Genomic DNA, 26,114 nt, shown 5'->3' with positions numbered 1-26,114 from the left:
TGGATCAATTGACTCAGGCTGTGAGGCTATAATTAGCAGTGCAGACATTCCCGCTCAGGTTGGAGCCCAGACTCAGAGACCTTCCCCACTTGCCAGGTTTCAGAGCCCCAGCTCCAGCCCACGTGGGAACAGCTACACTGCTGTTTTTAGTCCCACTGCCTGAGCCCCACCAGCCTGAATCCATTGACTCAGGCTCTTTCACTACGCGTTTTTCTTTGCAGTGTAGACGTACCTCAGAGTACGTCTACACAGCCGCTTGGAGCATGCCTCCTGATCCAGATAGGCAGATTCACGCTAGCGTCGCTCAAGCTGGCATGCTAAAAATGGCAGTATGGAAGTTGCTGCAAGGGTGGCAACCTGGGCTAGCCACCTGAGCTGGCTTCCAAGAAATTCATGGGCTTTGTCTTCTATGGGAACAGAGGTGAGTGTAGCTTCATCCATTTTGGCTGAATTTGTGTGTTCCGAATGTAAGAGAGCATGACACCTATCATTAATCTCTGAAAGACATGAAGTTCTTAAAGTTACAACAGTGTATTTTTATGCCTGGCTAAGAGAGCTTATACTTTATTTTTTTGGTAAATTCAACGCAAATTTTTTGTGGTTTACAAAAAGTGTATTTAAGTAAACTTTTCAAAAAAAGATTTTGCCCCAAATATTCCTTGTCTGAATAAAAATCACCCCAACAGTAGCAGCAACTAACAATAATACTTAAGACTATTCAAACATTAACTATCTAAGCACACAGCTATTTCTATGCCCATCCTACCCATTTAATTAATTTACTAGAGCACCAATCTCTAGCTATACAAACCTATCCTTCCTTTTAGGGGTTCAGCAAAAGTACCTCTGTTTTTGTTGGCCAAGAAGTGAGACTCAAGGATGGGTTGCTTACAGTGTAAGCTGTTTTTTAGCTAGTATTTGTTCTATTAAGAAAAGGACCCAAGAATATTGTCAACCCTCATAAGAGCTCATATTGCAAAGTGAATGTTTGTGTGTAAGAAAATATTGATCACGTTTTCCCATGGGAGATACCATGAAATTCCCAGCCTGGAGAAATGATGATTTACAGCAACACTTAGATGCAGCTTTGCCAACATCTTAGAGCCTCTATTATTTTTTTACTGTTAAACAGAGACAACCCGCACCTGCCAATAGTAAGAGTGCAGAGTGAGGGCAGCTGGCTTCAGCAGTGTTACTGAGCACGCTCAGTCCATGTGAGCATGCTCAGTACAAGCTAAGCAGCAAATCTGGGGGTAGCACATGACCCCACGTGTCCCCCTCCACACATTGCCTCTGCTATCAAAGGGTGAAACACCTCTGTGCAGAGACTTGGGATCCAAAGTGAAATACTCTCTCAAAGTACAAATCTTCATCTTAGGTGAAAATTTTACCCCTGTGCAGAGAGCTGACACAAGATTTATGTATCACTTAAGGCCAGCTTAAGCCCCTAGCTTTACACTTTCTGAGTGCAATCGTGGCCTTACTGAAGTCAATGAAAGTTCTGCAAGTCACTTCAATGGGGCCTGGATTTCACCCTCTGGAGGCAACGCAGATGACATAAAATATATGGGGTGCATTATGAAACATCATAAACCTGGAACATGCACATCAACTGTCTGCCAGCCCAACATTATCAAGCTGCATTCTGTATACTGCAACCAACTGTGTGGCACATAAAAGTATTGCCTGTCTGCAAAAGACCCATTTGTACTTATACTGTCTTCTGGTTCCGACATTCCTTAGCTTCTTACGCTGGGATTTCATGGCCCTGAAGAAACCATTTTGACATCTATTTAATTCCGCTAGAACTAGTGCTTAAATCTGTCCTGTTAACCAAGTTACACTGTATTATAAAAGTGAAACCACTCTGCAGTGATTGAAGCTCCCTAGTAACTCTTGAGTGGGCCACAATCCAGAAGTCCAATCTGGCGATGACCAAAACATGGATAATTGTGGCAAGGTCTGCTTAGGACACCAGAATATAGCAAACTTAATCCAACAGAAATATTTTACATTGGTTCAAATGAGGGTTGAGATATACATTCATAGACTTTATGGCCAGAAGGGTCCACCATGATCATCTAGTCTGACCTGCACATTGCAGGCCTCAGGACCTCATCCACCCACTCCTGTAACAGACCCATAACCTGTGGATGAGTTACTGAAATCCTCAAATCATGGTTTAAAGACTTCAAGTTACAGAGAATCCACCATTTACTCTAGTTTAACCCTGCAAATGACCTGTGTCCCATGCTGCAGAGGAAGGGGAAAAAAACTCGGGGTCTCTGACAATCTGACCTGGGGGAAAATTTCTTCCCAGCTCCAAATATGGTGATCAGTTAGACCCTGAGCATTTCAGCAAGACCCATCAGCCAGACACCTGGGAAAGAATTCTCTGTAGTAACTCAGAGCTCTCCCCAACTAGTGTCCCATCACTGGCCATTGGGGATATTTGCTACCGGCAGTCACAGATCAGCTACATCTCATTGCAGGCAGTCTCATCATACCATCACCTCCGTAAATGTATCAAGCTCAGGCTTGAAATCAGTCTTGTGGCCCTGAATTAATTGTCTGCTTTTAACAGATCATTTAAAGTGCTACCTGGAGGTTTTCAGCTTTCAACTTCTACCACGTTTGCTTGTTTCGATGGACTGGTCATGCCACTCAATCGGGATGGTTCTGGCATGGAAGCTTTTGTATTAGATACCTGTGTTTTCAGAGTCTTTATCCATCACAAGTGGGCTTGTGCTTTTATCTCTGGAATCACATGGTTCCCTGGCCATTGTTTCAAACACCTCGGGGTCTTGTGCACCTGACCATTGCTTCCACCGCTGAGGCAGCTCTGCCTGTTGCCTGCCTTGCAGCGATGTTTTCTCTTTCTCAGTAGGAAAGCTGTACACAATTAGACAAGTAATTAATGATTTCAGGTTGGGTTCATGGTTGCCAATTAATCATGACAAACCCAGGGGAAGTCAATAAATGTACGTATCAAAGGCTACTGCAAGTCCTTCTTAGAGGCTGGAGAATGCTTACGTGGGTATGTTTGGAGAAAGAGCAGCAGAATATTGAAGTCAGTAATGCTACCTGCGTAGAGCATTTATTTTCCATTCCAAATACAGATAGCAAAGAAATGGCATTTTCCCTTCATCTTATCTGTTGCCTGGTTTTACATAGTGGAAATTCCCAGCCTCTCACCCATACACAGTGGAAGACTAAAAAAAATCATCAGCGTCAAGGAAAGAAAAGTATAGGGCCAAATTCCAGGCCCTGGTGCCCACATAAAAAATCTGTGGCCATTTGAGCTTCACATGTTGGTCACCATAACTGCTTTGAACTTAACAAGGACTGGGAGATAGAATTCATATCCACCTACTCCAAAGGCCCAGAGCTCTACCATTTGAATTAAAGGAGATTCTCTATTAACTGTTAGCAGTACAGGCTCCATGACACATAGCTGAGCAATTCGATTCCACCCAGCAGAGGGCAGTGGAGCATTCTAGTCATTTACTACAAACACACTGAAACACTTTTCATATGTCACCCATTGGGCTAAAACTAACTGTCTTCACTTCTACGAGTTAATCAGCTATTGGATAACTGCAAATTATATATTTTTTATTTTCTCTTTTAATTTGGATAAAATGGTTTTCGGTGGTCATATAAACCATCTAATATCACCAATCCTTAAAATTTCAATTGGAAATACATTTCAGAAGATGTGACTCCTTAGCTGAAAACTGTTATTTAACAATATAACATGATTACATAATTGTTTTTATTATTTTTGTTTCCTTTTATAATTATTATAAACTGTAAAACACTCAGATTAAAACCACTATACAGAATAAAACTTAATAAGTATAATTCTTTAGGATGAAATATTGAGAAAAAGCAATAATCATTAGGAAGTGGAATAGACTTGCTTAAATTTACAGCAATATCTAGTCCTGCTGAGCATAAAAATACATATAGTATCTGTTCCAAACCCCACTGAAGTCAATAGGAATCTTTCCATTGACTTCAATGAGCTATGGATCAGGCCCCAAGTTTTGTAGGAGAATGTTGAAAAAATAATATAGGATTTCTTCTGCTGTTTTCCAACTAAACTGAGGCACCAAGGTTGCAACATTTCCTGTTTGGATGATGCTCTAGGGATGGTTTTAAGGAAGGGTTAGCTTCTTTCCAAATGAACCAACATTGCAAGGTATTTTGAAGTAGCCTGGAAGCAGAACGTTATGCAGTCAGATATCACAGATGGCTCTTTACAAGTTCTGGAACGCAGCACCGGGATACCAGTCTGATATACTCATATAATCTAACAGCAGTGGTGCTTTCAGAATGTCAGCATTTACTTGTTATGTTTGGGCAGTTTGAAACATTATTTTAATTTTGCCTTAATTTTGTAAGTGTTGCTCCACTGCCCACCCCCATACAAACTCTGAGACAATAACAGAGGATGCCAATTGCTTTTAATTACTATCCTGATCAGTATAAAATATTAAAGCACCTGCACTGGCGAACAGACAGCATACTTATCCTTCTGTATTCTTACACATGAAACAGATCTGTATACAACAATGCAGCCACAGTTCGGGTACATTTTGAGCCCCACTAGGCCCTGTCTGCTATGGACTTGGGCTAATATTTACTCTTCCACTATGAGCAAACTTGTCAGTAATAAGAAGTGAAAGTCCAGCCAAGAAACCTTCCTAACGATTCCTGTGACTTGTAATCAATAACAACATGAATTATAGATCAGTTTCATGCAGAGATTTATTTGAAAACCTTTCCCTCTGGGAAGCTAAGTAAATGCCCAGCACTGACTCACCAGCCTGCTATACTGGCTCTTAGTTATAATGAGTGAGGCTCCTTTACATAGAGAGAGGTGTAATTTATATTTCCATATATATATATACACACACCTCTACCCTGATATAACGTGACCCGATATAACACGAATTCGGATATAACGCGGTAAAGCAGTGCTCCAGAGAGGCGGGGCTGCAAACTAGGGCGGATCAAAGCAAGTTCAATATAATGTGGTTTCACCTGTAACACAATAAGATTTTTCCTGAGGACAGCATTATGTCAGGGACAGCATAATGTCAGGGTAGAGGTGCATATATATATATGTATATATATATGACACCTATTTTTCTAAAGCAAACTAGTTTTTATGTGTACATTTACCTCAGCCTGCTTTGGAAGGCTGCTGTTTAGCAGGTATGTATGAAATCCCATGAGTGTTTTTTAGATCTTATTTTCAGAAGTGCTAAGCACCCACGACTCCATTTGGAGTCAATGGGAGTGGCAGGTACTTAGATGGCAGACCATGAAGACAGTTCAGATACCTGCCTGTTGGACCCATGTGCCAGCAAGGAATGTGCAACACTGTTTCTGGGGGTGACCTCTTTCAGACGAGCTATAATAGTGTGGCTTCATTATAGTTTGCCATTAGAGATCGCATCGCCCTTTCTTCATCTCCAAATTCCAGCTCAGATCAGGGCCGCCCCACAGGGGTGGGCAAGTGGGGCAATTTGCCTCAGACCTAGCAGAGGCCCCCACGAGAGTTTTCGGCGAGTCTTTGGCGGCAGGTCTTTCAATGCCGCTGAACACATCTGGAGCGAGTGAAGGACCCACTGCCGAAGACTCAGAGCTTCTTCCACTGCGGGTCTTTGGTGGCAATTCGGTGGCGAGGGCTCCTTACGGTCCAGGTCTTCAGCGGCGATAGTCCTTCACTGGCTCTGGGACCCACCGCCGAAGTGTCCCGAAGACCCAGAGCAGAAGGACCCTCGCCACCGAAGACCTCAGGCCCCCTGAATCCTCTGGGAGGCCCTAGCTCAGATAACTGCATTCTGCCTATAGAAACTCCCACTGCTTTATATCAACGGGGCACACTCTCTCTTTCTGTCCTAACCTATTGTGTGTTATTGCTGTATGCTGCTCAGCAGCTGTAGCAGTGTGTCCCACAAGTTCTGTGTAACCATGACAAGTCCTTTATCTAGCTCTCAGGGGTGCTGGAAGCTTAATTAGCTATGTTTAATGAGTCTCAATGCCTTGCTTTAATGAGTGGTCAGTTATCTGGGATATAGCAGCCACATCCTTTCCTCAGCTGAGTTTCTCAGTAACCATAACTGCAAAAAAGAATTTAAAAGCTATTACCAACCTCTTGTATTTCCTGCTCAGTGTATTATTTAACTGGGCACAACTGTTTCCATTCCTTGACAGAACAGGCCTTTGTGAGTATGCAGTAGCTTCTGCTGGCATGGAGGATATTGCTGGACTGGAAATTGTCCCAGTCTTCTGCTTTATTGCTTCTTCAACGTCTGCTGAGCTGTTTGTAAACTAAAAGGAACAGGGCAATGAATAAGAGTTTACTGGTTATTCCTTAGAGGCAGGGACTAGAGGTTGCAGCAGTTCCTTGAAATGGAAAATGACAAATCAGAACCGACGCTCATTGAAGAAACCCAGGTAAACTCCCATTGACTTTAATGGGTACAAGGTTAGGCCATCACTGAATGCATTTGAAAATGCTACCCTTAAAATATACATATAGGGCCAAATTTTACTCTGATACACCAGTAGAAATCTGCATTCACTGAAGATAGCGGTGTTACACTGGATTTGTTCTGATCCAAGTAAATCCTGAATCCTGAGCCCTTTTCTGCAGGAGTGGAGGGCCCTTTCTTCCATGGAACCCCTGTAGTCCTGCTGTATAGAGGGGGAAAGATTTCAGAAGCCCACTGACAGGGGTGTGCATCCTCTGTATTGGGGCTCTTTGGGAGTGGAGCGCAACAGATCTACTATCTTGGGCATTTACCTCTTTTGAGCAAAGCTGGTATTACCCAATGCCAGATTCTGCCAGATTGACTGGCACAATATAATCAATAGAAAGACACCACCCCCCTAGATTATGATGAGGAGTCACATTCATTTGTACTGATATTCTTGAGGCAAAGGGCTAGCACATTAATCCCATGTGCCTTTCCTCTCTCAATTCTGTCACGTCACATGTGCATCTCTATTCTGTGGGGCAGAGCATTTACATGCCGTTGTTCATAGGCTGCTAGGGTGGAGTGAAATTTACCCACGCGAGGCCTCTCGCACAGTTTATACCAACTCTGTAAAACTGTATTCAACAGCTTGCTGAGGCAAGTAATTTTTTTAATGGGCAAGTAAAATATCATTCCTCTTTTCCTATAGAAGTCAATACCATAGCAACATTTATCCTTGCTTTAGCTTCATTACTGCAGTTAATAAGATACCAAACCCATGGCATTCCTCTACCTGTAATGCCCCCAAATCTGCTAGTGTCAAATGTAATGGTAGCATTTCAAGGGGTCTATTAACCTGTGGCCCTTGTGCCAACTCATGCAGCGCCTGCTGGAGTTGTGCTGTTGACTGCTGCATCAGTAAGATTTCTCTCTGCTGTTTTAATAGTAGCTTTCTCTCCTGGTGAGCTGCCCTGTAGATATTTCGCAGGTGCTGGATTTCCACCTGCACAGAACAGACAGTGAAGAGGGGGGAGCATAAGTTACAATTAAAATACAAATACACATGAAAAACGCCTAGAGGTCAGTTTATGATCATTAGTAACAAGTGCAAATATTGCCATTAAAGTGCATTTTGGATATTCAATATCTATAGCTCTTTCTATGTGCATTTTTGTGTACAATTATTTCAGTCTGTGCTTTGAGCAGTGCTTGCTGACTTGTGCCCAGACACGCGAGGCTACTGACAAACAGGTAAAGGGAATGTTTCGTAGAGTTATTAGAAAGTGCCAAACTGTTCTGAATGTTGATGAAAGCACGTGCAGAGAGAACTGGGGGGCTGGGCGAGGTGAGAGCGAGGAGTGGTATGGTAGCACATGGGAGCCAGAAACTCCACACTTCAAACTCAAGCTTTGACACTGACTCCCACTGATTTTCCAGGGTGCTGAGTACCTGTAGATGCCGTTTCAATCAGAGAGAGCTCCAGTGCCCAACACTGTAGTATCTGAAGAAAGGGGACTGAAGAAGAAGGGGACTGAAGAAAGAGGGTCAGGTTTTAGGAGGGACATAGTTGGGGAGACAGCAGGGGCTCAGGTGAGCTTGCTGGGCCAGGTTGCTATTAGATACACCAGCCTTTCTCAGTGTGCTTCTGTGCACGCTCAGTAAAGATCTCTGTCCTACAACTCTATCTGCTCACTGCAACGCTTATTGCTAATGAAACAAGCACCTCTGAAAGTCAGGCCATAAGGCTCAACTTTTCAAAGGTGACCACTAATTTTGGATAACTTGGTTGGTGCTTGCCCAACTTGAGACAACCTGGGCCTAGTTTTCAGATGGGCTGGGCTCCCACAACTCCAGATGAAGCCATTAGGAGCTGCGGATGCTCAGCTGCTCTGCAAATCAGACTCATTTGAGGCATATAAGGCCCCAAAATGACAGGCCACTTCTGAAAAATCTGACTGAATGGGACTTGGCCCAAGTCACAGAGGACTCTACGGCAGTCAGGAATAGAATCTAGAGCTGACTCCCATGGCTGTGTTTTAGCCACAAGACCACCACTAGCTCTTGGCTAATGTCCTATATCTCAACAATGGAATCCTAAAGACCTCATACAATCTGGTGTAAGAGTAGATAACTGCAGTAAAACTGGAGTTGCAGAGAGAAATAGTGCTTCCTGCTTCTTTAAAACGTATAGAGTACAGCCCATGGCATATAATAACTTATCTGAGGTAGAAAAATCAACATCAATGAGGTATATTATGAAGTCTGTGCAACAACACTACGTACTCCTTTACTACTGTCCAAGAGATAACTCTTCCCCTTGTTTTTCAAGAAGAAAGCTGGCTTGCGTCACTGCAATAACATTACCTGCTCTTGCTTCAGCCTGGTTAGGATTTTGTGCTGCTTCTCAGCTACAGAAGACACTTCCTCACTGTCTCGCAGATTATCCAGACAGCTGAAAGCGGGATGGAGACCAAAATCACTACCAGAAGGATGTTTGGATATGTGAATGCAATGCCCAGACAGGTGTCCCCATGACAGGGCTGGGGCCTGGAGTGAAGTCTTTATCCTCAGAACTGGTACATCAGTGCAAGGCTCACCACGCTGCCCTGCCTGAATCTCAACCCCATCAGGAGAATGAGAAGGTACTTCAGTATTCACAGCCCATTTAGCCTTGGACCTCTTTGCAAGATGGCCAGGTTTCCAGACGTGTCCAGCATTCTGCAGCTGTCACTGACAACAATGGAGATTCCATCCTCCCCACGGAAAGTAGTAGGTACTGCTGGATGATGAACTAGTTTGAAAATTTGATCACTTCATTTCAGATGCCAAATGGGGACTGGACTCTTTTGGACATCTGTCCCTTAATATCTGTGTATTGTGATGCAGATTCTGCGGAGTTACACCCAGCAAACTTATTTCACTCAGGCCATCTAACAGCCCCCAGATGGTAACAACTTCTAGTGACTACCAGCTTGGTCTCAGAGCAGCCACTTCAGCAAGCAAAGCTTAGTCCTTCACAAGTTCCTGAGAGAACCCTTCCCCCAAGCCCAGCCCTTTGTTATCATATATTTTGCTTTTTGGCGTACTCCATGTTGTAGATGGAAACTGGTGCAGTGGTTAGGGTGTTTGCCTGGTCTTCAGACAACTGGGGTTCCATTCTCTGTTCTACCACCCTGAGTGACCTTGCACATCTCTCTCACTGCCTCAGTTCCCCATCTGTGAAATGGGGATAAATGTACTTCCCTAACTCACAGGGATGTTGTAGAGCTAACTCAAAATCGAGGAGGTGGGGAGGGGTTCAGGCTCATGGTGTGGCTTCCATCCTATGTATGGCTGACTGGAGGCTGGAAGGAAAGAGGTTAAAGGTCACTCTGGTTAGACGAACTGCATATGCCTGAGCTGCAAGGTTGGGTTCCTTGTGGGGAATTTATTAATTACCTCCAGCTCCAGCCCACTGCAGGAGGCATTTGCTGTGGGGAGCCAAGCTGCAGATAAGAGCTTAGCTGGAGTAAAGCCAGGCTTTGGATGTGGTTGAAACAAGCTGGGCCTTGTCCCTTCTGGCTGTGGGGAAGCCCAGTTGTGCCTTAATTTGCCCTGTAAAGGGGCAGGATGTTTACTTCTCTGTTTTTACAAGGTAGCCCACCCTGAAGGGGGTACAAGCTCCCTTTAGTGGGCAGAACCCAGCTGCCTTGTTCTGACTGGCCTGTTGCAGTCAGCCAGCGTGTTTACCAGGTACTGAAATAAGGAAAGGGTACGCAAAACGGGCTCACCCTTTCCGATGCTCCAGCCAGGCCAGCTCTGCCTGGGTTTTCTCCTGAAGGGCTTTTTCTCGGAGTCGAAGGAGGGCAGTCTGGTGCCGGGCTCGTAGTTCTTCTTCCCTCAAATACTGCTCGGCCATTGTCAAACTAAAACGGCAAAAGGTGCTGGACCCTCCATAGAACTGACTGACTTCACTCCACTAAAGGCAGAAGCAGAGGGCTGGATTTATTAGGGGGAAGCCGATGGATGTCCCACAAGTGTGGCATTGCAAATAAAAGCCACGTGGGTAACTCCATGTGCAACGACTCACAGGAGAGGAGCTCTGGAGCCCAAGTACCTGGCTTGTGGAATCCATTTGTTCGCTGCTGTCTCCTGAATCGTCTGCTGTGAGTGTCTTGCTGTTAGGCTGATTTACTGAAGGAGGCAAAGGATTCAAGGATTGATGTGTAGGCAAAGAGTCCCCATGCTTTGCAGACAGGGATCCTAAAGAAAGAGAGCATTAAAGTCACTGTAAGTAAAATATTTCTTCGTATCAGGGGGTGAGGGGAGAAGTGATGTATCCCGTTTCTAAACTTTATAGCGTAGTTCTAAAAAATAGAGATTAAAGCTAAACAATTTAACTTTCTAATATGCTTCCAAACAGATCAGTTCATAGTGCGGTCTAGGCGAGTAAGCTTCCATTCCAAAATACTAGACAATCTGAGCACAGGGTCAGAAGCCTGCCACACATTCATGTGTTGTAATCCCTGCTTTGCCATTGGCTCCTCCTGTGACCTTAGGAAAGTCACTTAATCTTTTTTGTCTCTGATTTCTCTGCTGTTGTATAAATAAGGTTAATGACACCAGCTGACTTAACTCCCAGGATATTCTCAGGGGTAATGTCTGGAGAGTGATTAAAGGATATAAAGATACTGTTCTGACTATTCATATATATGGTGAGTTAAATCATTTGGGACAAAATTTTCAAAGGTGCAGTAAGAAATTTGATGAAATCTCTGCTCAGTGTCCCAACCCCAAAATGCTGCTCCACTTCTGGTGCCACTGTAGGACATCTGTAAATTTGCCCCCAAATGCCACTGAATCACCTAACTGGATAGTCACCTTGTTGCTGGGCTGAGGAATCCAGGTTCATTTCCCCAGCGGATTTTCTCTCCGTGGCTTTTATGGCATCCATCACATTGCAGTTGATTTCAGTTTTCAGTGCAGATTGTTTTGGAGACTGTGCTGTAAAGCTACCGGGGGGGAAAACACATTCTTACATGATATTGTGGTGTATTAGTTTCCAGGGACAATAATAATAATTAGCTCTTAGAGAGCACTTTTCCTCAGTTGATCTCAAGTACCTTTCATAACGACGTGTTAGAAATATTTATTCTATAGTGGATCTTCTATATATATGAAAAGTTCTTTTCTGATACTTAGCTCAGTGTGAGGTTGGAACCAATTCTCAAGTACTTAGTCTATGCCACTTTAAATGAGTGTTAAAATGTGCACTTAAAAAAAATCCCCTTCTTGGTAGGCAGTGTCCACAATGCTGGTCAAAATGGATACTCCTTCTCTTCAGCAGGTAGCAATATATGGTTTATCCAAGATACCTGACTGCAAATCAAAAGAATTGAGGAAGGCATGTTCCTGTTCACCAAAATAATAAATGAGATCTTTGATCTATAGCTAGATACAATTTTTCCTGCTACAGAAAATACAGCAGAGATCATGGGCAGCGGGTGAACCGGACATTGGGGGGCCTAGCCCCTGGCCCCTCCCTTTCTGTCCGAGGCCTCCTCTGCCCCCTGTCCACTGCCAGAGCCCAGAGCACCCCAGCATGGCCAGTGGCTGCCTAAGCGCCTAGAGTGCTGGGCGGGCGGGGTGGCCCCCAGCCCTGGAGTGCCGGACAGGCGGCATGTAGGTGGGGCCACGCCGGGCTGTTTGGGGAGGCTCAGCCTCCCCTACCCTATGATACTCGCTGCGCATGGCAGAGATGTTTCCCTTCAGGATCTGGGCAAAAATCAGGCCAGAGAAAGCTTGCAAGTGGAGGACATATTGTTTACATTGGAGAACTGAAACCTCAAAAGGGTTTGGACACGAATCCCACGTACAGCGCAGCTGCCATGCGAGCTATTCCCACTGTGAGCCTGAAGAACATCCATAGCAGAAACATGTTACTGATGCCCAGTTTGCCGATGCACAGTTCAAACACTCCAAAGCCCTGAGTCATTGAACTTGAACAAATCATAGAGTAAAACAATCAAGCATCCCATTGTCCATTGCTTACTGTACCTATCCTCGGCTGTATCATGTCTTTCGGGATCACCTTCAAATTGGTATTTTCTCTGGTCTTGTTTAGCATGCTTCAGTCTTACCCTCACAGTGCAGCTGGCTTGGGAGCCATTCAGCCCCTGTAAAAACCAAATTAACCCCCAATGACAATGGCGATCTTTACAAAAGGCGTCACCTTTCAGCCCTTTCTGTAATTCTCATGGGCTAGAACCTGGATTTATACAGTGCCTTTCATATTCCAATGACCCCTAAAGGGTTGTATTGACTAATGAGTTAGATCAGTCATTCTCAACCAGGGGGGCATGTGTATCCCTGGGGGTACACAGAGGTTCTCCAGGGAATACATGAACTTACCTAGATATTTGCCTAGTTTTACAACAGGCTACATAAAAAGCACCAGCGAAGTCAGTACAAACTAAAATTTCATACAGACAATGACTTGTTTATACTGCTTTATATACGGAAATATAAGTACAATATTTATATTCCATTTGATTTATTTTATAATTATAGAACACAAATGAGAAAGTCAGCAATTTGTCAGTAACAGTGTGCTGTGACACTTCTGTATTTTTATGTCTGATTTTTGTAAGCAAGTTGTTTTCAAGTGAGGTGAAACTTTGGGGTATGCAAGATAAATCAGAATCCTGACAGGGGTACAGTCATCTGGAAAGGTTGAGAGCCGCTGAGTTAGAGGCTAGCAGTGAAAGGATTATGTAGACATATGGAGATGTCCCACAATAGCTCACACAGAAGCTATGTTGACAATGAGCATGTCCCATAATACTGTGGTTACCTCCTGGTCTTTCTTTTTAAAAAGCCAATGAGATGTTTATCTTTTACCGGGGCTGCTACTAGAAATGGACAGAAGAAGTGGTCAAAGCATCATACAAAGTATGCCATTCTTAATAATGTAGCAATGCTCTGGGACTGCACAGTGGGTCTGAGTCCAAGGCATTGTAGTCATGAACATAGGACCAAATCCTGGGATCCCTTATTCTGGCAAATGCCCATTGACACCAGTGGGATTTTGCCTGAATTAAGGACCTGAGGACCTAAAGACAGAAAAACAAGCAGTGTGCCAACCTCCCTACATATTCCTTTTCTTTTTTTAATAGGAGACTTCTAGGTTCTGATCAGACAAGAGGCCTATGGGGTGCTAAAGAGAAGCATGAAAGGATAGCTTACAAACCTTCAGGAGAAAAGTGCTCAGACACTATAGTGAAAGGTTCTACAGAAAGACACCTTGGGTAAAATTTTCCAAGGTGCCTGAGTCCCACCAACTGTCTATGGGATTCAAGCACCAAAGAGACATGAACCCAGATCATCAAAGGTATGTAGGTTCCTACCTCCCATAGGTACTCAAGTCCCATGGAAGCCCAAGTACCTCTGAGGATCTGGGCTCTAGTTCTTTGGAAAATATATCCACAGTCTGCATTCTTTGTTCATTCGGGTGAGAGAGGCAGGTAGGTACTGGCCCCAGCTCTCAATGACTCCAAAGATGATTGTGCCAAGTCTGGAATGGTGCCATTTTCCTGCTGCTGGGACCACACAGATTTACCGCTAACTGATGCTTGAGCAACTCATCCAAAGACCTCTGGCTCTCTTGAGCTTCTAGCTTTGCTTTCTCACGCAGGATAGCCAGCCGCCTTTCCTGTTGGAGCCGATCGGCCTGGATGGGGAGAAAATTGGTGGACTTTTTAAATGCATGGTAATGAGCTAAAACCTTACTGTGAGCTCCTTACAGGGACTTCATCAATGCTGAGAAGTGAAAACCTTGTTCTTGCACTATTGCTATTGCAGGCCAACTGGTGCATGTAGCTCAGCTTTTACCAGAAACCCTATGATGATGATAAATGTGGCTGGGGGGATGAAAGGATGAATCATTCCTATAAGGAAGCGGAGTTCAGTTTCAAGTTCCAAACATGTGGTGTGGGCTTTTCTTTAAATGATTGTGCGTAATAACCAGTTTTAAAATTGTGGGAAATAATTTGCTAAATTCAGCACACAATGCTAAGTTCCACTCTCATGAGCAGCCGTGCAACCCTACTGGCTTCAGTAAGGTTGCCCAGGCAGAATTTGTCTCCTGTGGTTGAAATCTAATTAATTCTAGAGAAATAGCATCTTTCCCCATCGGTACAGATTCTGGGTAATAGAAAAAGTACCCATGAGGTCCACCAATCCCCACCACCACTGAGGGCTTCATGTCATGGCTGCATTTTGCCCTTTTGGCGTTTGAGACCTGCTAGTGACCCTCACCTCCAACACAGCAGGAGCTGGGGCCAAAGTGCATCTTTGCAGACAGAGGAAAATGCAGAGATGGAGCGATGATCTACAGGCGTGGTCCTACACTCCCATTGACCTCAGCTGTAGCAGGTTGGGGAAGGCCACTTGCAGATGAGGACACTGTATCTCCCAGGGGCAATTCAGTCTTGCCTGTTGGTGCTAGAATTGGGTCTGCCAGTGGGGAATTGGGCTTAGCAGTTAACACTGGGTGTAGGTGTCATAGGGAGTTGACCTGAGGTGGCAAAACAGAGATCATAGAGCTAACACTGCCAGCTGAAGGTAACCTGCTTTAAGGCATGTACAGGAATATCCAGCATCTCTTTTCATGGAGCACTGAATCCACATTTAATTTTGCTTAGGGTACATACCGTACCTTCAGTTTGTGAGCCAGCCTCAGAGATGTTTGCTGTATGTTTTCAAGGTGATCCCTGTATCTCTCCTCAGGATCTATGCATCTGGGGTCTCTGCCTACGAAGACAGGAAAATAGAGACAGTATCTGAATTCTTAGCCACAAATTAATTCTGAAGAATGAATAGGACCCACCTGTACTCCTTCAATCATAGATGTTAAACAGTAGCTACTAAAGCTAGACATTTTTAAATTAGCAGGTCCAATTAACTTGCACCCAAGATTTTAAAAGAGCTGGCTGAGGAGCTCGTTGGACCATTAATGTTGATTTTCAATAGAATCATAGACTTTACGGTCAGAAGGGACCATTATGATCATCTAGTCCAGGGGTCAGCAACCTTTCAGAAGTGCTGTGCCGAGTCTTCATTTATTCACTCCCATTTAAGGTTTTGCCTGCCGGTAATACATTTGAACGTTTTTACAAGGTCTCTTTCTATAGGTCTATAATATATAACTAAACTGTTGTTGTATGTAAAGTAAATAAGGTTTTTAAAATATTTGAGAAGCTTCATTTAAAATTAAATTAAAATGCAGAGCCCTCTGGACTGGTGGCCAGGACCCGGGCAGTGTGAGTGCCACTGAAAATCAGCTCATGTGCCACCTTCGGCATGCGTGCCATAGGTTGCCTAGCCCTGATCTAGTCTGACCTCCTGCACAATGCAGGCCACAGAATCACACCCACCCACTCCTGTATCAAATCTGTGTCTGAGCCACTGAAGTCCTCAAATCATGGTTTAAAGACTTCAAGGTGCAGAGGACCTTCCAGCAAGTGACCCGTACTTCACACTGCAGAGGAAGGTGAAAAAAACCCAGGGCCTCTGCCAATCTGGCCTGGAGGAAAATTCCTTCCCGGCCCCAGATATGGCAATCAGCTAAACTCTGAACATGTGGGCAAGATTCACCAGCCAGACACCAGGAAAGAATTCTCTGTAGTAACTCAGATTCCATCCCATCTAACATCCCATCACAAGCCATTGGGCATATTTACTGCTTGTAGTCAAGGACAAATTAATTGCCAAAATTAGGCTATCCCATCATACCATCCCCTCCATAAATTTATCAAGCTTAATCTTGAAGCCAGATATGTCTTTTGCCCCCACTGCTCCCCTTGGAATGCATTAGAGAAAGCATCCAATGCTTTAACAGAAATAGCCAATGGGTCACTAGCCAGAGAGAGTGGTACTGGGAGAGCTGTACTGATACCCGCACTTTCAGGTGTACTCCTTCAACAACTGCACATCCAGGATCACAACCACACAGCAGCCATGGCAAGGTGCAGAGTGCCGGCAAGGTGCAGAGTGCCAGCAAGGAACACACCACGCCCCAGTGCTCTCCCAGGGATCCACGCCAAGAGGAAAGGGTTACTGCTCTGCCTATTCCGTGCTATGCACTAGCCCCCAGCCTGTCCCAGCTCCACAAGCCATGAGATCTGGAGCAGGATGTCCTAAGGCATCTGCAGTTGCTGGTAGAACAACTCCATTCAGCCAAAACCACATCACTAAATCTGTATAAATCACCACTGACTTCGGGCTCCGATCCAACCCTACTCTGAAGCACCTGCTTAAGTCCTACTAAAGTCAGTGGGATTGAAACACTTGCGTGTCACTGCTTTGCTGAACAGGGATGGCTCGCTGGATTGGGGTCTTGGTGATATGTAATCTAGCAGCATTTTGAAGGCTACTTTCCATCAGGATGGTGCGGCGGTTACTCCTGATCTCTGCAATGCTTTAAGGCTGGCCATGCCCTCCAGGTCGCATATTATGACAGATGATGTGGGTTACTTAGCCATAGGGGCAGAGAAAAGGGGTGGAACGTCAAAGGGGGTGTGCTGGCAGTGGGACTGGATGATGGCTGGCTGCCATAAATTAGAGCAGCTGGGGGCTGCTCAAACTTACCTGGGGCTGTTTCAGCCCCTGCAGCAGCCTGGAATCTGGAGGGTACAAAGCGGGGTAATCCCACCTTTTCCTCCCTCTCTCAGGGCTGCACCTACAGAATGCACATACATAGAATAGAATAAAAGCTTTCAAACCTTGATCCACCAGTTCCAGACTTCTAGTGGCGCTGCACCTGTGCCCCACTTCTCTCAGCACTGCACTGCAGTTATGATTCTTTCACTTTGGCAGGGAGGAACAAACTCATAACCGCAGCATATTGATGCTGTTGCTTGTCCTCACTCTAGGCACTCCCATCTCAGTGCTACTTCCTTATTACAACTCTCCTGGCTGTTGCTCTATAGGTGATGTAATGTTTACTAATTATATGTTCTTGGCTATATAAAGCTTCTCCGATGAATTTGTGAAGCCTGTTCAAACAGGTTACATATTTACTCTGAGCTGCGTCACTGTCAGAAATGAGTATCATAAATGGTTCATTGTGTGTATCGTAAGTAGAAAGAGGCCTGGTTTATAAATTTCAGAGCTGCATTTTCCCCCAGAATTTCAGGAATGTTTGTATTAAGGGGGATAGATCATGCTGGTATACTTTGGGCCCAAAAGTTCCCAAATCCCAATACTAGCTTTACATATGCAAGTTTTTAAAAAGCCAAAGCCTCTTTTTTATAGGGGCTTCTATCAAAGCTGCAGAAAGCGTGTGCGTTTCTTGACCTAAAAAGCATCATGGCACGTGTACACAGAGGTGGAGGGAAATAAAACGTCAATGCTCCAAAGTTATTCAGGCTTCCTAACGGAACGTTGTTGCTATTTTGTGAGGTGATTAAGAGCTCTGCCGTCAGTTTCACTGACATTGTGCGGTGGCATCAGATCTCATGATTTTAGCACAAGTCTTATGATATTTGGGACTTTTTTTTAAAGGCCCAGCTTCTGGACTCAAGAGAAGAGTGCATGAGAATCTCAGCTTTTATTTTTTTTTAAAAAAGGATGTTTCTAGCTCTCCTGATTCTGGAGAAAAGCTTGAAAAGATGAAGCAAGTGTGTCCTAAAGACACAGAAACCAGGAGGCAAATAAAGAGTCCATCACTTTTTTAAAAAAAAGAAAACATTTTAAGACGATCTTGTGATTTTTGGGCGGGGGCTTGACTCATGACTTTTGCATACTTGGGCTGGCAATACTGAGCTGGTGAAATGTTACAAGGTACTTTAGCCAAAAAGCAGTGGAATCTTATCACACTAGTGACATTGCGGGGAAAAGAACTGTTGATTTCATAGCAGGATCTTGCATGGATTGAAGAGAGTAGCAGGGAAAAGACAGATGAGCAGTACCTTAGCTTCTACTTGGATTCCTCATCATGTTCAACATCCATTTCAGGGTGTCTCCTTTATAGAATTGTATATAGTTTATACACTTGTATATAAAATTATCCTAAGGTTCTAAACACTAATTCTGCTTATCTGGTTGTTTAAAGGCACTCTAACACTTGGGCCATTCCAAAGCCGTGGCTGGGAATCCAGAAGGGATTCTCCGGGATATAGTTATGACTATGAGGTAGCCTCATCTTATCCTCCAAAATTGAAAGTTTTACTGCTATACAGATTAGAGGCATTAAAATGCTACTTCAGCCACAGTGAATAAATGATTTGCTGCATCACTTCCATCTTATTTTATTTCTCATGAACATAAGGTTAATGTGAGGTCACATTATTACTCACTGGGAGCTTATTGTTTCGCTAAAGCACGTGGTATTGCCATCTTGACTGTCTCTCTCCTGACTTTAAATAGCTTCAGGGACGTTCCCTGGCAGAGTGTGTGCAAGGAAGCTTGTTGGCTGCTTAGTGCAGAATAGGGTGACCAGATAGAAAGTGTGAAAAATCGGGATGGGGGTGGGGGGTAATAGGTGCTAATATAAGAAAAAGCCCCGAATATCAGGACTGTCCCTATAAAATCGGGACATCTGGTCACCCCTAGTGCAGAACCTCATTCATTGTGTGCAAGTGGTATGTGCCATGCAGATGCATACGGAGCAGGTCAGAGGCAGTTCTATGGAACCTGCAGAGGGAACCTGCCAATGCAGATGATGCAAGTGCACCTAATGCCTACATATGCCCAGCATGAAAGCAAGCTAGATAAAGCTGGATCTCATTTAAACAAACCCCGTTCATCCAGCACCCTTGTGTTCTCCATCTTGATGCACTCTTTGCATCCTGCATTCAAAAACCCTTCTGTGGCTAAATTTCACAGCCTCCATTCTATTCCAATAGCGTTTAAACAAACAACATACTGGTGTGTGCGTACATTGAGGCTATTTATTAAATCACTTACCGCTACACCTGCATAATCTAAGTAAACCCTGTAGCATCCCTACTGGATATAATTTAAAAAGCTGGGCTTAAGGTCTCATTTTTCTAATCACTTGCAGTTAGACAGAAGCACTTACTGCTGCTTTATTCAAAGACAGCTTCTCTTTTTTCTGCCAGTGTCAGCAATCAGTCCGAACCAATTATCACAAAGATACGCACTTGCGACTCGAAATGTGTGTAAGTGCAACTTTGAGACAACTAACTATCATGCTGTATTTTTTTCCATTATGATAAAATTGGAGTAATTCTTATGAAGAGCTTTCTTTTTCCGGGTACGACAGCCTTCGAGGCACTTCAGCAGCCCAAGATCACACATACATTTGCACTGGTACAACGACTGCTGGCATATTGTGTCCAGTTCTAGTGTCCACAGTTCAAGAAGGGTGTTGATAAATTGGAGAGGGCTCAGAGAAGAGTCACGAGAATGATTAAAGGATTAGAAAATGTGCCTTATAGTGATAGACTCAAGAAACTCAATCTATCTAGCTTAGCAAAGAGAAGGTTAAGGGGTAACTTGGCTGCAATCTATAAATACAAACATTTGATAATGGACTCTTTGGTCTAGCAGAAAAATCCAACAGCTGGAAGTAGAAGCTCGACAAATTCAGACCGGAAATAAGTTGCACATTTTTAACAGTGAGAGTCATTAACCATTGGAACAATTTGCCAACGATTGTGGTGGATTCACTGACAGTTTTAAAATCAAGACTGGATGTTTTCTCTAAAAGATCTGCTGTAGGGATGATTTTGCGGACGTTCTGTGGTCTGTGTTATACAGGAGGACAGACTAGATGATCACAATGGTATCTCCTGACCCTGGACTCTATAAACCTCTGAAAGAGATTTATAATCTCACAACTGAATGTCCAATCGCTTGTGCCATGATCACCTTATAGGAGGCGGGGAAAAGTAAGGTCAAATTTAAACCAAGTTTTTCACAGTTTCAGCCTGATAATAAATGTTCCCATGAGTTAAGGAAATCAAAATCCAGTGGAAACAGTTTGTGATGGGGAGGGGAAAACATCCTCTGCATATTTTGCAGTCAAACATTTCAACATTGCACTAGTGCAGAAGAGCCTGAGATGGAGTGAGATTAGGAACGGATTGTAGCTAAGTGAAATTGAAGGGTTTACTTTCATCATCTAAGCTGAGAGAGCTGCAAAAATTAAACACCGTAAGAAGTGAACCAGGTGGCTAAAATTCTAACCTTAGGCCTGACTCAGCAAGGTCCTTAAGCACAAGAGTAGTCCCGTGCGACTAAGTACATGCTTAAAGGTATGTATGTTGATCCCATGACAATGAATGGGACTATTGGCAGTTTTGTACACCTTGTCGAATTGTAACCTTTGTGTGTTGGGTCTGTTTCCCTACATAAATAAATCTGCCTGGGACCTGAGCACTTCCACATTTTTGGCTTGTCTTCATGCTATCTGCTTGCTAACCTCTCAGAATCACTTTGTCTACTCTTGCTGGCTCCTGACATATTTTGTGCTTATTTTTAAATCCTCTAGCACAAGAGGTTGGCTGAAATTCCACTGGTAGGCCCGATTCAACTCCCCTACTGCAGCTCTGCACAGTAGTCCAGGAGGCAGTCAAAATTTCTACCTATAGCTGTTTCCACAGCGACAAAGCAGTTGGCTTCTGCTGCTAGTTAAAGGGAGCAGAGCTAGGCAGGGAGATCCTTCCAAATTGGAGCATGTTCGCTATGGTTTCAGCCGTTACGTGGGACAGAGAAATATGAGCTATTAAATCTTTAAACTATAGCTGGTCAAAGTTGTGAAAATCTCCATAAAAATGTCATTTCCATGTTCACCAGTTACGTTTGGATTGAATTCTCCCAATCCACTGCACTTCTAATGTGCAACCAGTGGTGCAAGAACAATGCTGGTTGCTTCAGTGTAGGAGACACACACGTGCCCAGAAGACTTCCTGGAGTGGGGTGTTTCAAATAGCGGCATGCTAGAGCTTGGGAGAAGAGTAGCTGTGATAGGGAGTGGGAAGGGGAGGGGTCTCTTCCTGAACAAACAAACACTCCATGGTCTGATTATCTGCCGGATAATGAACAATGCAAACAGCCCTCTCAAATGGGGAATGGTACTAGGTCAAAGAAGGGGAAAGTTAGTAGTGATGAGAATCAGAGCAACTTTCTTTATTGATCCAAGGAGAAAGCTACACTTCCATGCCCCACATTGACTGGGGGCTCATTGCAAAACACTTCAAAGCCAGTTGCAAGTCAAAGACCAAACTTGTTTGAGCTTTGCTAGGCAAGGAGGTTGTTAGCTCTTGTGAAATACATGAGGTGATGCTTCAGTTTCTATTATATGATCTTAAGGCAAAACACCAAAGGAGTCTTGTCTCAAGCTCTTCAGTCTGAGGACAAGTAATGGAAGCAGTGAAGTTACAAGTCTCTGCCATGCTTTGATTCTATTAATTTAATCACCTCTCCATGTTCTACAAACAAGAGGCTAGCTCCCTCTAGTGACACAAAAGATTAAGTGTCTGCAAAGGAAGGAAATGGTTTTATGTACAAATACCTCTTGTTTGTGCTTCCAGTGAAATTATTACATTTTAAGGCTATTTGCTCAGATTGCACCTTTATTCCCAATGCTAATGAAATAATTTAGAACATCTGCTGTACTGTAGCTTGAATTAAAAAGAAAATGGGAAATCTTGAGTCAACCGTGAATTTCAGTTTAAAGCCCACAATCTTTCATCTCAGAAGATCCCAAACTATTCATTCTAATCACCACAAGCATGCACAGATTCTGTGACCCATAGTCATGTGAGAAGACTTTACTTTCACAAGTCCTCTTAACTGAAAATCATGCCAGTCACATTAGCAGACTATGGGATTGGGCATTAAGAGTAAGATTTTCAAAAGCACCTAAGTCCCTTTTTCAGAAGGGATTTAGGCACCTAGGAGATGATATGTTAAATAGCATACATGTTAACCTCGATATTAAATAAACTATATCTTGATGTTAGTATATCTCCATGCACACTACACTTTACTTATACCTGTTTCTAGCCCAATATAGTTACAGAAGTACAAACAAGTGCTTAACTGCTGTTAGTACCTCTCAAAATCTCCCCCAATATATATGATAGCTTTCGAGGACCACACGCTTAAGGTGGAATTCTGGTTCCAGTCCCTTGAAAATTCCCATTGATTTCGACAGGTGCAAGATTTGATCTATAGCAGATTACACAAATCTTATAAACAATTGTAGTGCCAGCTCCTGTACAGGCAAAACTCACTTAAGCTGCTGGGAAAATTTTCCTAAGGCAAAGTAAAAAAGAGCAGAACTTTTGGGGCTGCCGCTTTTCAATGATCTTTTAATATGTGGTCCCGCCTCAGTCTTGTGCTGTAGCTGGGCTGCACAGAAGAAGAATGCAGCCCAGCACGCTACAGAAGAGTGGCTGGTGTTAATCAGAAACTGGAGAACATTTGTTTACCAGCTCAGACCAATACTAAGTTAAAGTATATTTTTTGCCTAAATTGACTGGCATGCCCCTCTATTAAAAATATGTGTTGCTTTCCAGTGATCCTCTGTGGAGATTACGTGGGTTTGTCAAAGAACAACTTGTATATATGAAGTGGGCAGTCCATTGTATTTGAGTGGGGCTGTGGATTTTATATGGTCAACATTTGCTTATAAAACAGAAGTGTCAAGAGCCAGGGATGGGCTCTTTCACTTAACTCTAGGTGGTAGATATTAACAAATATTAGATATTTTGCAAACTCTCATGTTTTCTGCTGCCGTCTGTTGTACATTAAGGATTTCATTATCGTGCAAAGGAAATACTCAGTAGCAATTAGCTGTTAGGGGATGCATACATATTTTAAAGATAAATATTTACATTTTGCAGTGATCTATATAATTGCGCCTCATTATACAATCTGCACTGCAGAAAAGAGGGCGAGTCATTTCTGCAAAAGTGTACCAGTATTAACTGACTGTTGTTGTTAGTTATGGGAGCATTTCATACTATCTTTCATATGCATCTCCCATCTGACACCAGTGGTGAGCAGAGCTCTTTGTTACCTGCAGTTCAAATCTATATTGTCCCTCAAAATGACAATACTTACCTCACCTAGGAAGAAGTGACACAGGCTGGAAGCTACCCTGCTTACAATCAAATTTGGGGCTGGATTCAGCCAAACTCCCTTAACCTCTGCAAATGCTGGGGGTTTGCAAAGACTTCTGTCTGGCTTGTATACAGGAAGAAGTTTCTATCATTCAACTCATACACTGTATGTGGGAGCGTGTCTTCCTCGCTGATCAAGAGACTGCAGAATCAGGGCCCTTATCCATTAATACTGGATGAGTGAAATATCTTTTGTTCAATGGGAAACTCTGCAGATAAGAGACTTAGTGTCCAAGCATCTGAACTGCCCTTCCTATTTGTTGGACGCTGAGGAAGAGACAGAATAAATAATGTTGATTGCTCACCCACCTCAAAAATCCTATATTGTATATAAAATCTTGTTGGGGGCAACAATGAAGCATCCTTGATAAGAGCAAGGGCTTTTTCAAAGTGCCCTCTTTGGAGAAAGATTATCTGATCTGAAAAGCCCTGGAAACAATGCACCATCTGCTACTGTTTGGCAAAAGGAAGCCAAAGTCTCCTCTGACAAAGGCATGCTTGCTATTGTTTTCTCCTTAACCCTTTCAGCAACAAACTTTCCCTTGTCTCTATGCAAACATTTATTTAGAGTACAAAGTGACAACCTTCCTCCTGCCAATCCCCCAGCAATCTTGAGTTCAACTCCTCACTCATCCACTGACCTTGGTTCACTTGGTTAAAAGCTCTCTGCCTCAGTTTCCCCACCTGCAGAACTGGGACAATATCCCGTATGTACCAAAGAGGGGGTTGGGAGGGTTAATCGTAAAGCTTTTTGAGATCCTCCAATGAAGCCTCAAGGGGTTACAAAAGCATATGGCAACAATATACACTATCACAATCAGGGGCATGTTTGTCACTGCTACAGTTGGCTAGAATTTTTTTTTCACAGCAAAGCTCATGTGTTTTCTTTCCTTTTTTGTGTATGTGCCAAAGTTTGACATTTCAATGACCTTTTTAGCTGAAACAGCAAAAATTCAAAAAAGTCTGACTATCCCAGTAGTTTTCAACCTTTTGTACTGGTGACCCCTCTCACACAGCAAACCTATGAATGTGACACACCCCCCTTATAAATTAAAACACTTTTTTTAATATGTAACACTGTTAAAAATGCTGGCGGCAAAGTGGGATTTGGGGTGGAGGCTGACAGCTTGCGTAATAATCTTGGAACCCTCTGAGAGGTCATGACCCCAGGTTTGAGACCTCCTGGACTTGTCACAACTGGCAATACGAGCCCCATAATACTCTTCTAATGCAGGACAGAAGAGAACATATGATGGTGTTACAAACTGAGTTAGAAATGTAATGAATAACTACTGCATTGTGTGATACTTTGTTAAATGCTGTCTTACCAAAGTCATCCTCAAATTCTTTTTGCATCCCAATCCTTCTGGTTGGAGAAGTGCAGGGTTCAAATCCATGACTGAGAGATGTTTTGAGACTTTGTCTAGGAGAGGATGAAATAATTTCCACTTGATTCTGAGCTTCAGAAAGAGCATCAAATATGGAGCGATTCCTTTGATTTGCTGGTTTTCTCGCTGGACTGTGTGAAGCCAACAACAAAAATTGTCTGAATGACAGATGTGAATGAGAGAAGACTGCATTACGTTAACAAGAAAAAAATATATAACAGGGTTAAAATTTGACCTCAAGATAATGTGGGCCAAATTTGTCTTGGGTTAAATCAATAGAATCTAGATTTACATCAAAGTTACACCAGGGATGGATTTTTCCCACTGTGTCAACTTGCCATTCAGTGCTGATCCTGATTCTATATTTCTCAGTAGACCTTGGGGAAGCAAATGAATGAAAGCTATGTGTAGTGTCACTAAAACTCCCACACAAAATCTCCTGAGGATATAGTGAATACAGAAATGGATGCAGAAAATCTTTTGTCTAACTATAGAATCTTGCTGCCTAAAATGGCTTCAAGCTGTAATAACAATAAGACTGTTTGATTCATCTGAGGATCTCAAAGCACCTTACAAACAAGAATGAGTAAACTCTCTGAGGTAAGGAATTTGTTACTGTTTATACTGTTTATAGGCCCAGATCAAGGGCCCATTGTGCTAGGTTTGCTATACAAACACACAGCCAAGTCCTTGGACCATCAGTCCTTAGACCATCATTATGGATCATTATTCCCATTTTACAGAGGGAGAGACTGAGGCACAGGTAAAGCACCTTGCCCGAGGTGCAGAGTCGCAAAATGGGGAGGAATACCTATGAGTCCTCATTCTGAAGGCTTGCTCTAAATCCTCAGCAAGACACTTTTTGCTAAACAACAAGAAAAACAATTAGGAAGCTGGGAAGGATAAGAGGACTGGAGAAGAAGCCTGGTCTGTAGGATAAGAACAAAGAACTGGGGGTCAGAGTCCTATGTTCTATCCCCAGCTCCATTTAATTGAGTGATCTGTGGAAATTCACCTGACCTCTGTCAGCTTCCACACCTATAAAACAGATCGGTACAACTGGCATTTAAAAAAGTCACACTTTCCAGTTAGATTTAATT

At 43.3% G+C, this 26,114-nt stretch overlaps 1 protein-coding gene and 1 long non-coding RNA gene across 9 annotated transcripts in view; one reads left to right on the top strand and one right to left on the bottom strand.

The window, feature by feature from the left end:
* Positions 1-26,114, bottom strand: part of LOC115636122 (centrosome-associated protein 350-like) — a 74,452-nt gene that overhangs the window by 14,838 nt on the left and 33,500 nt on the right. For 6 of the 8 annotated variants that reach the window (XM_030535850.1, XM_030535853.1, XM_030535845.1 and 3 more), the window contains 11 exons: positions 24,955-25,145; positions 15,190-15,284; positions 14,092-14,202; positions 12,531-12,649; positions 11,355-11,488; positions 10,591-10,736; positions 10,265-10,452; positions 8,859-8,946; positions 7,351-7,497; positions 6,167-6,345; positions 2,708-2,892 (listed from right to left, as the gene is read on the bottom strand). In XM_030535850.1, coding sequence (XP_030391710.1) covers positions 2,708-2,892; positions 6,167-6,345; positions 7,351-7,497; positions 8,859-8,946; positions 10,265-10,452; positions 10,591-10,736; positions 11,355-11,488; positions 12,531-12,649; positions 14,092-14,202; positions 15,190-15,284; positions 24,955-25,145 — 1,583 coding nt within the window. The remainder of the gene's footprint in view (positions 1-2,707; positions 2,893-6,166; positions 6,346-7,350; positions 7,498-8,858; positions 8,947-10,264; positions 10,453-10,590; positions 10,737-11,354; positions 11,489-12,530; positions 12,650-14,091; positions 14,203-15,189; positions 15,285-24,954; positions 25,146-26,114) is intronic. The other 2 variants (XM_030535846.1, XM_030535852.1) reach the window with 2 other exon arrangements.
* Positions 518-20,157, top strand: LOC115636123. The gene is made up of 4 exons (XR_003996817.1): positions 518-529; positions 10,806-10,809; positions 16,378-16,384; positions 20,059-20,157. It is a non-coding gene; the product is annotated as an uncharacterized LOC115636123 (long non-coding RNA).

Source organism: Gopherus evgoodei, chromosome 16, assembly GCF_007399415.2.
Source record: "Gopherus evgoodei ecotype Sinaloan lineage chromosome 16, rGopEvg1_v1.p, whole genome shotgun sequence".
Classification (NCBI taxonomy): Eukaryota; Metazoa; Chordata; order Testudines; family Testudinidae; genus Gopherus; species Gopherus evgoodei.
The sequence above is the reverse complement of the archived record's forward strand: the minus strand, read 5'-3'. Positions and strand labels throughout refer to the sequence as shown.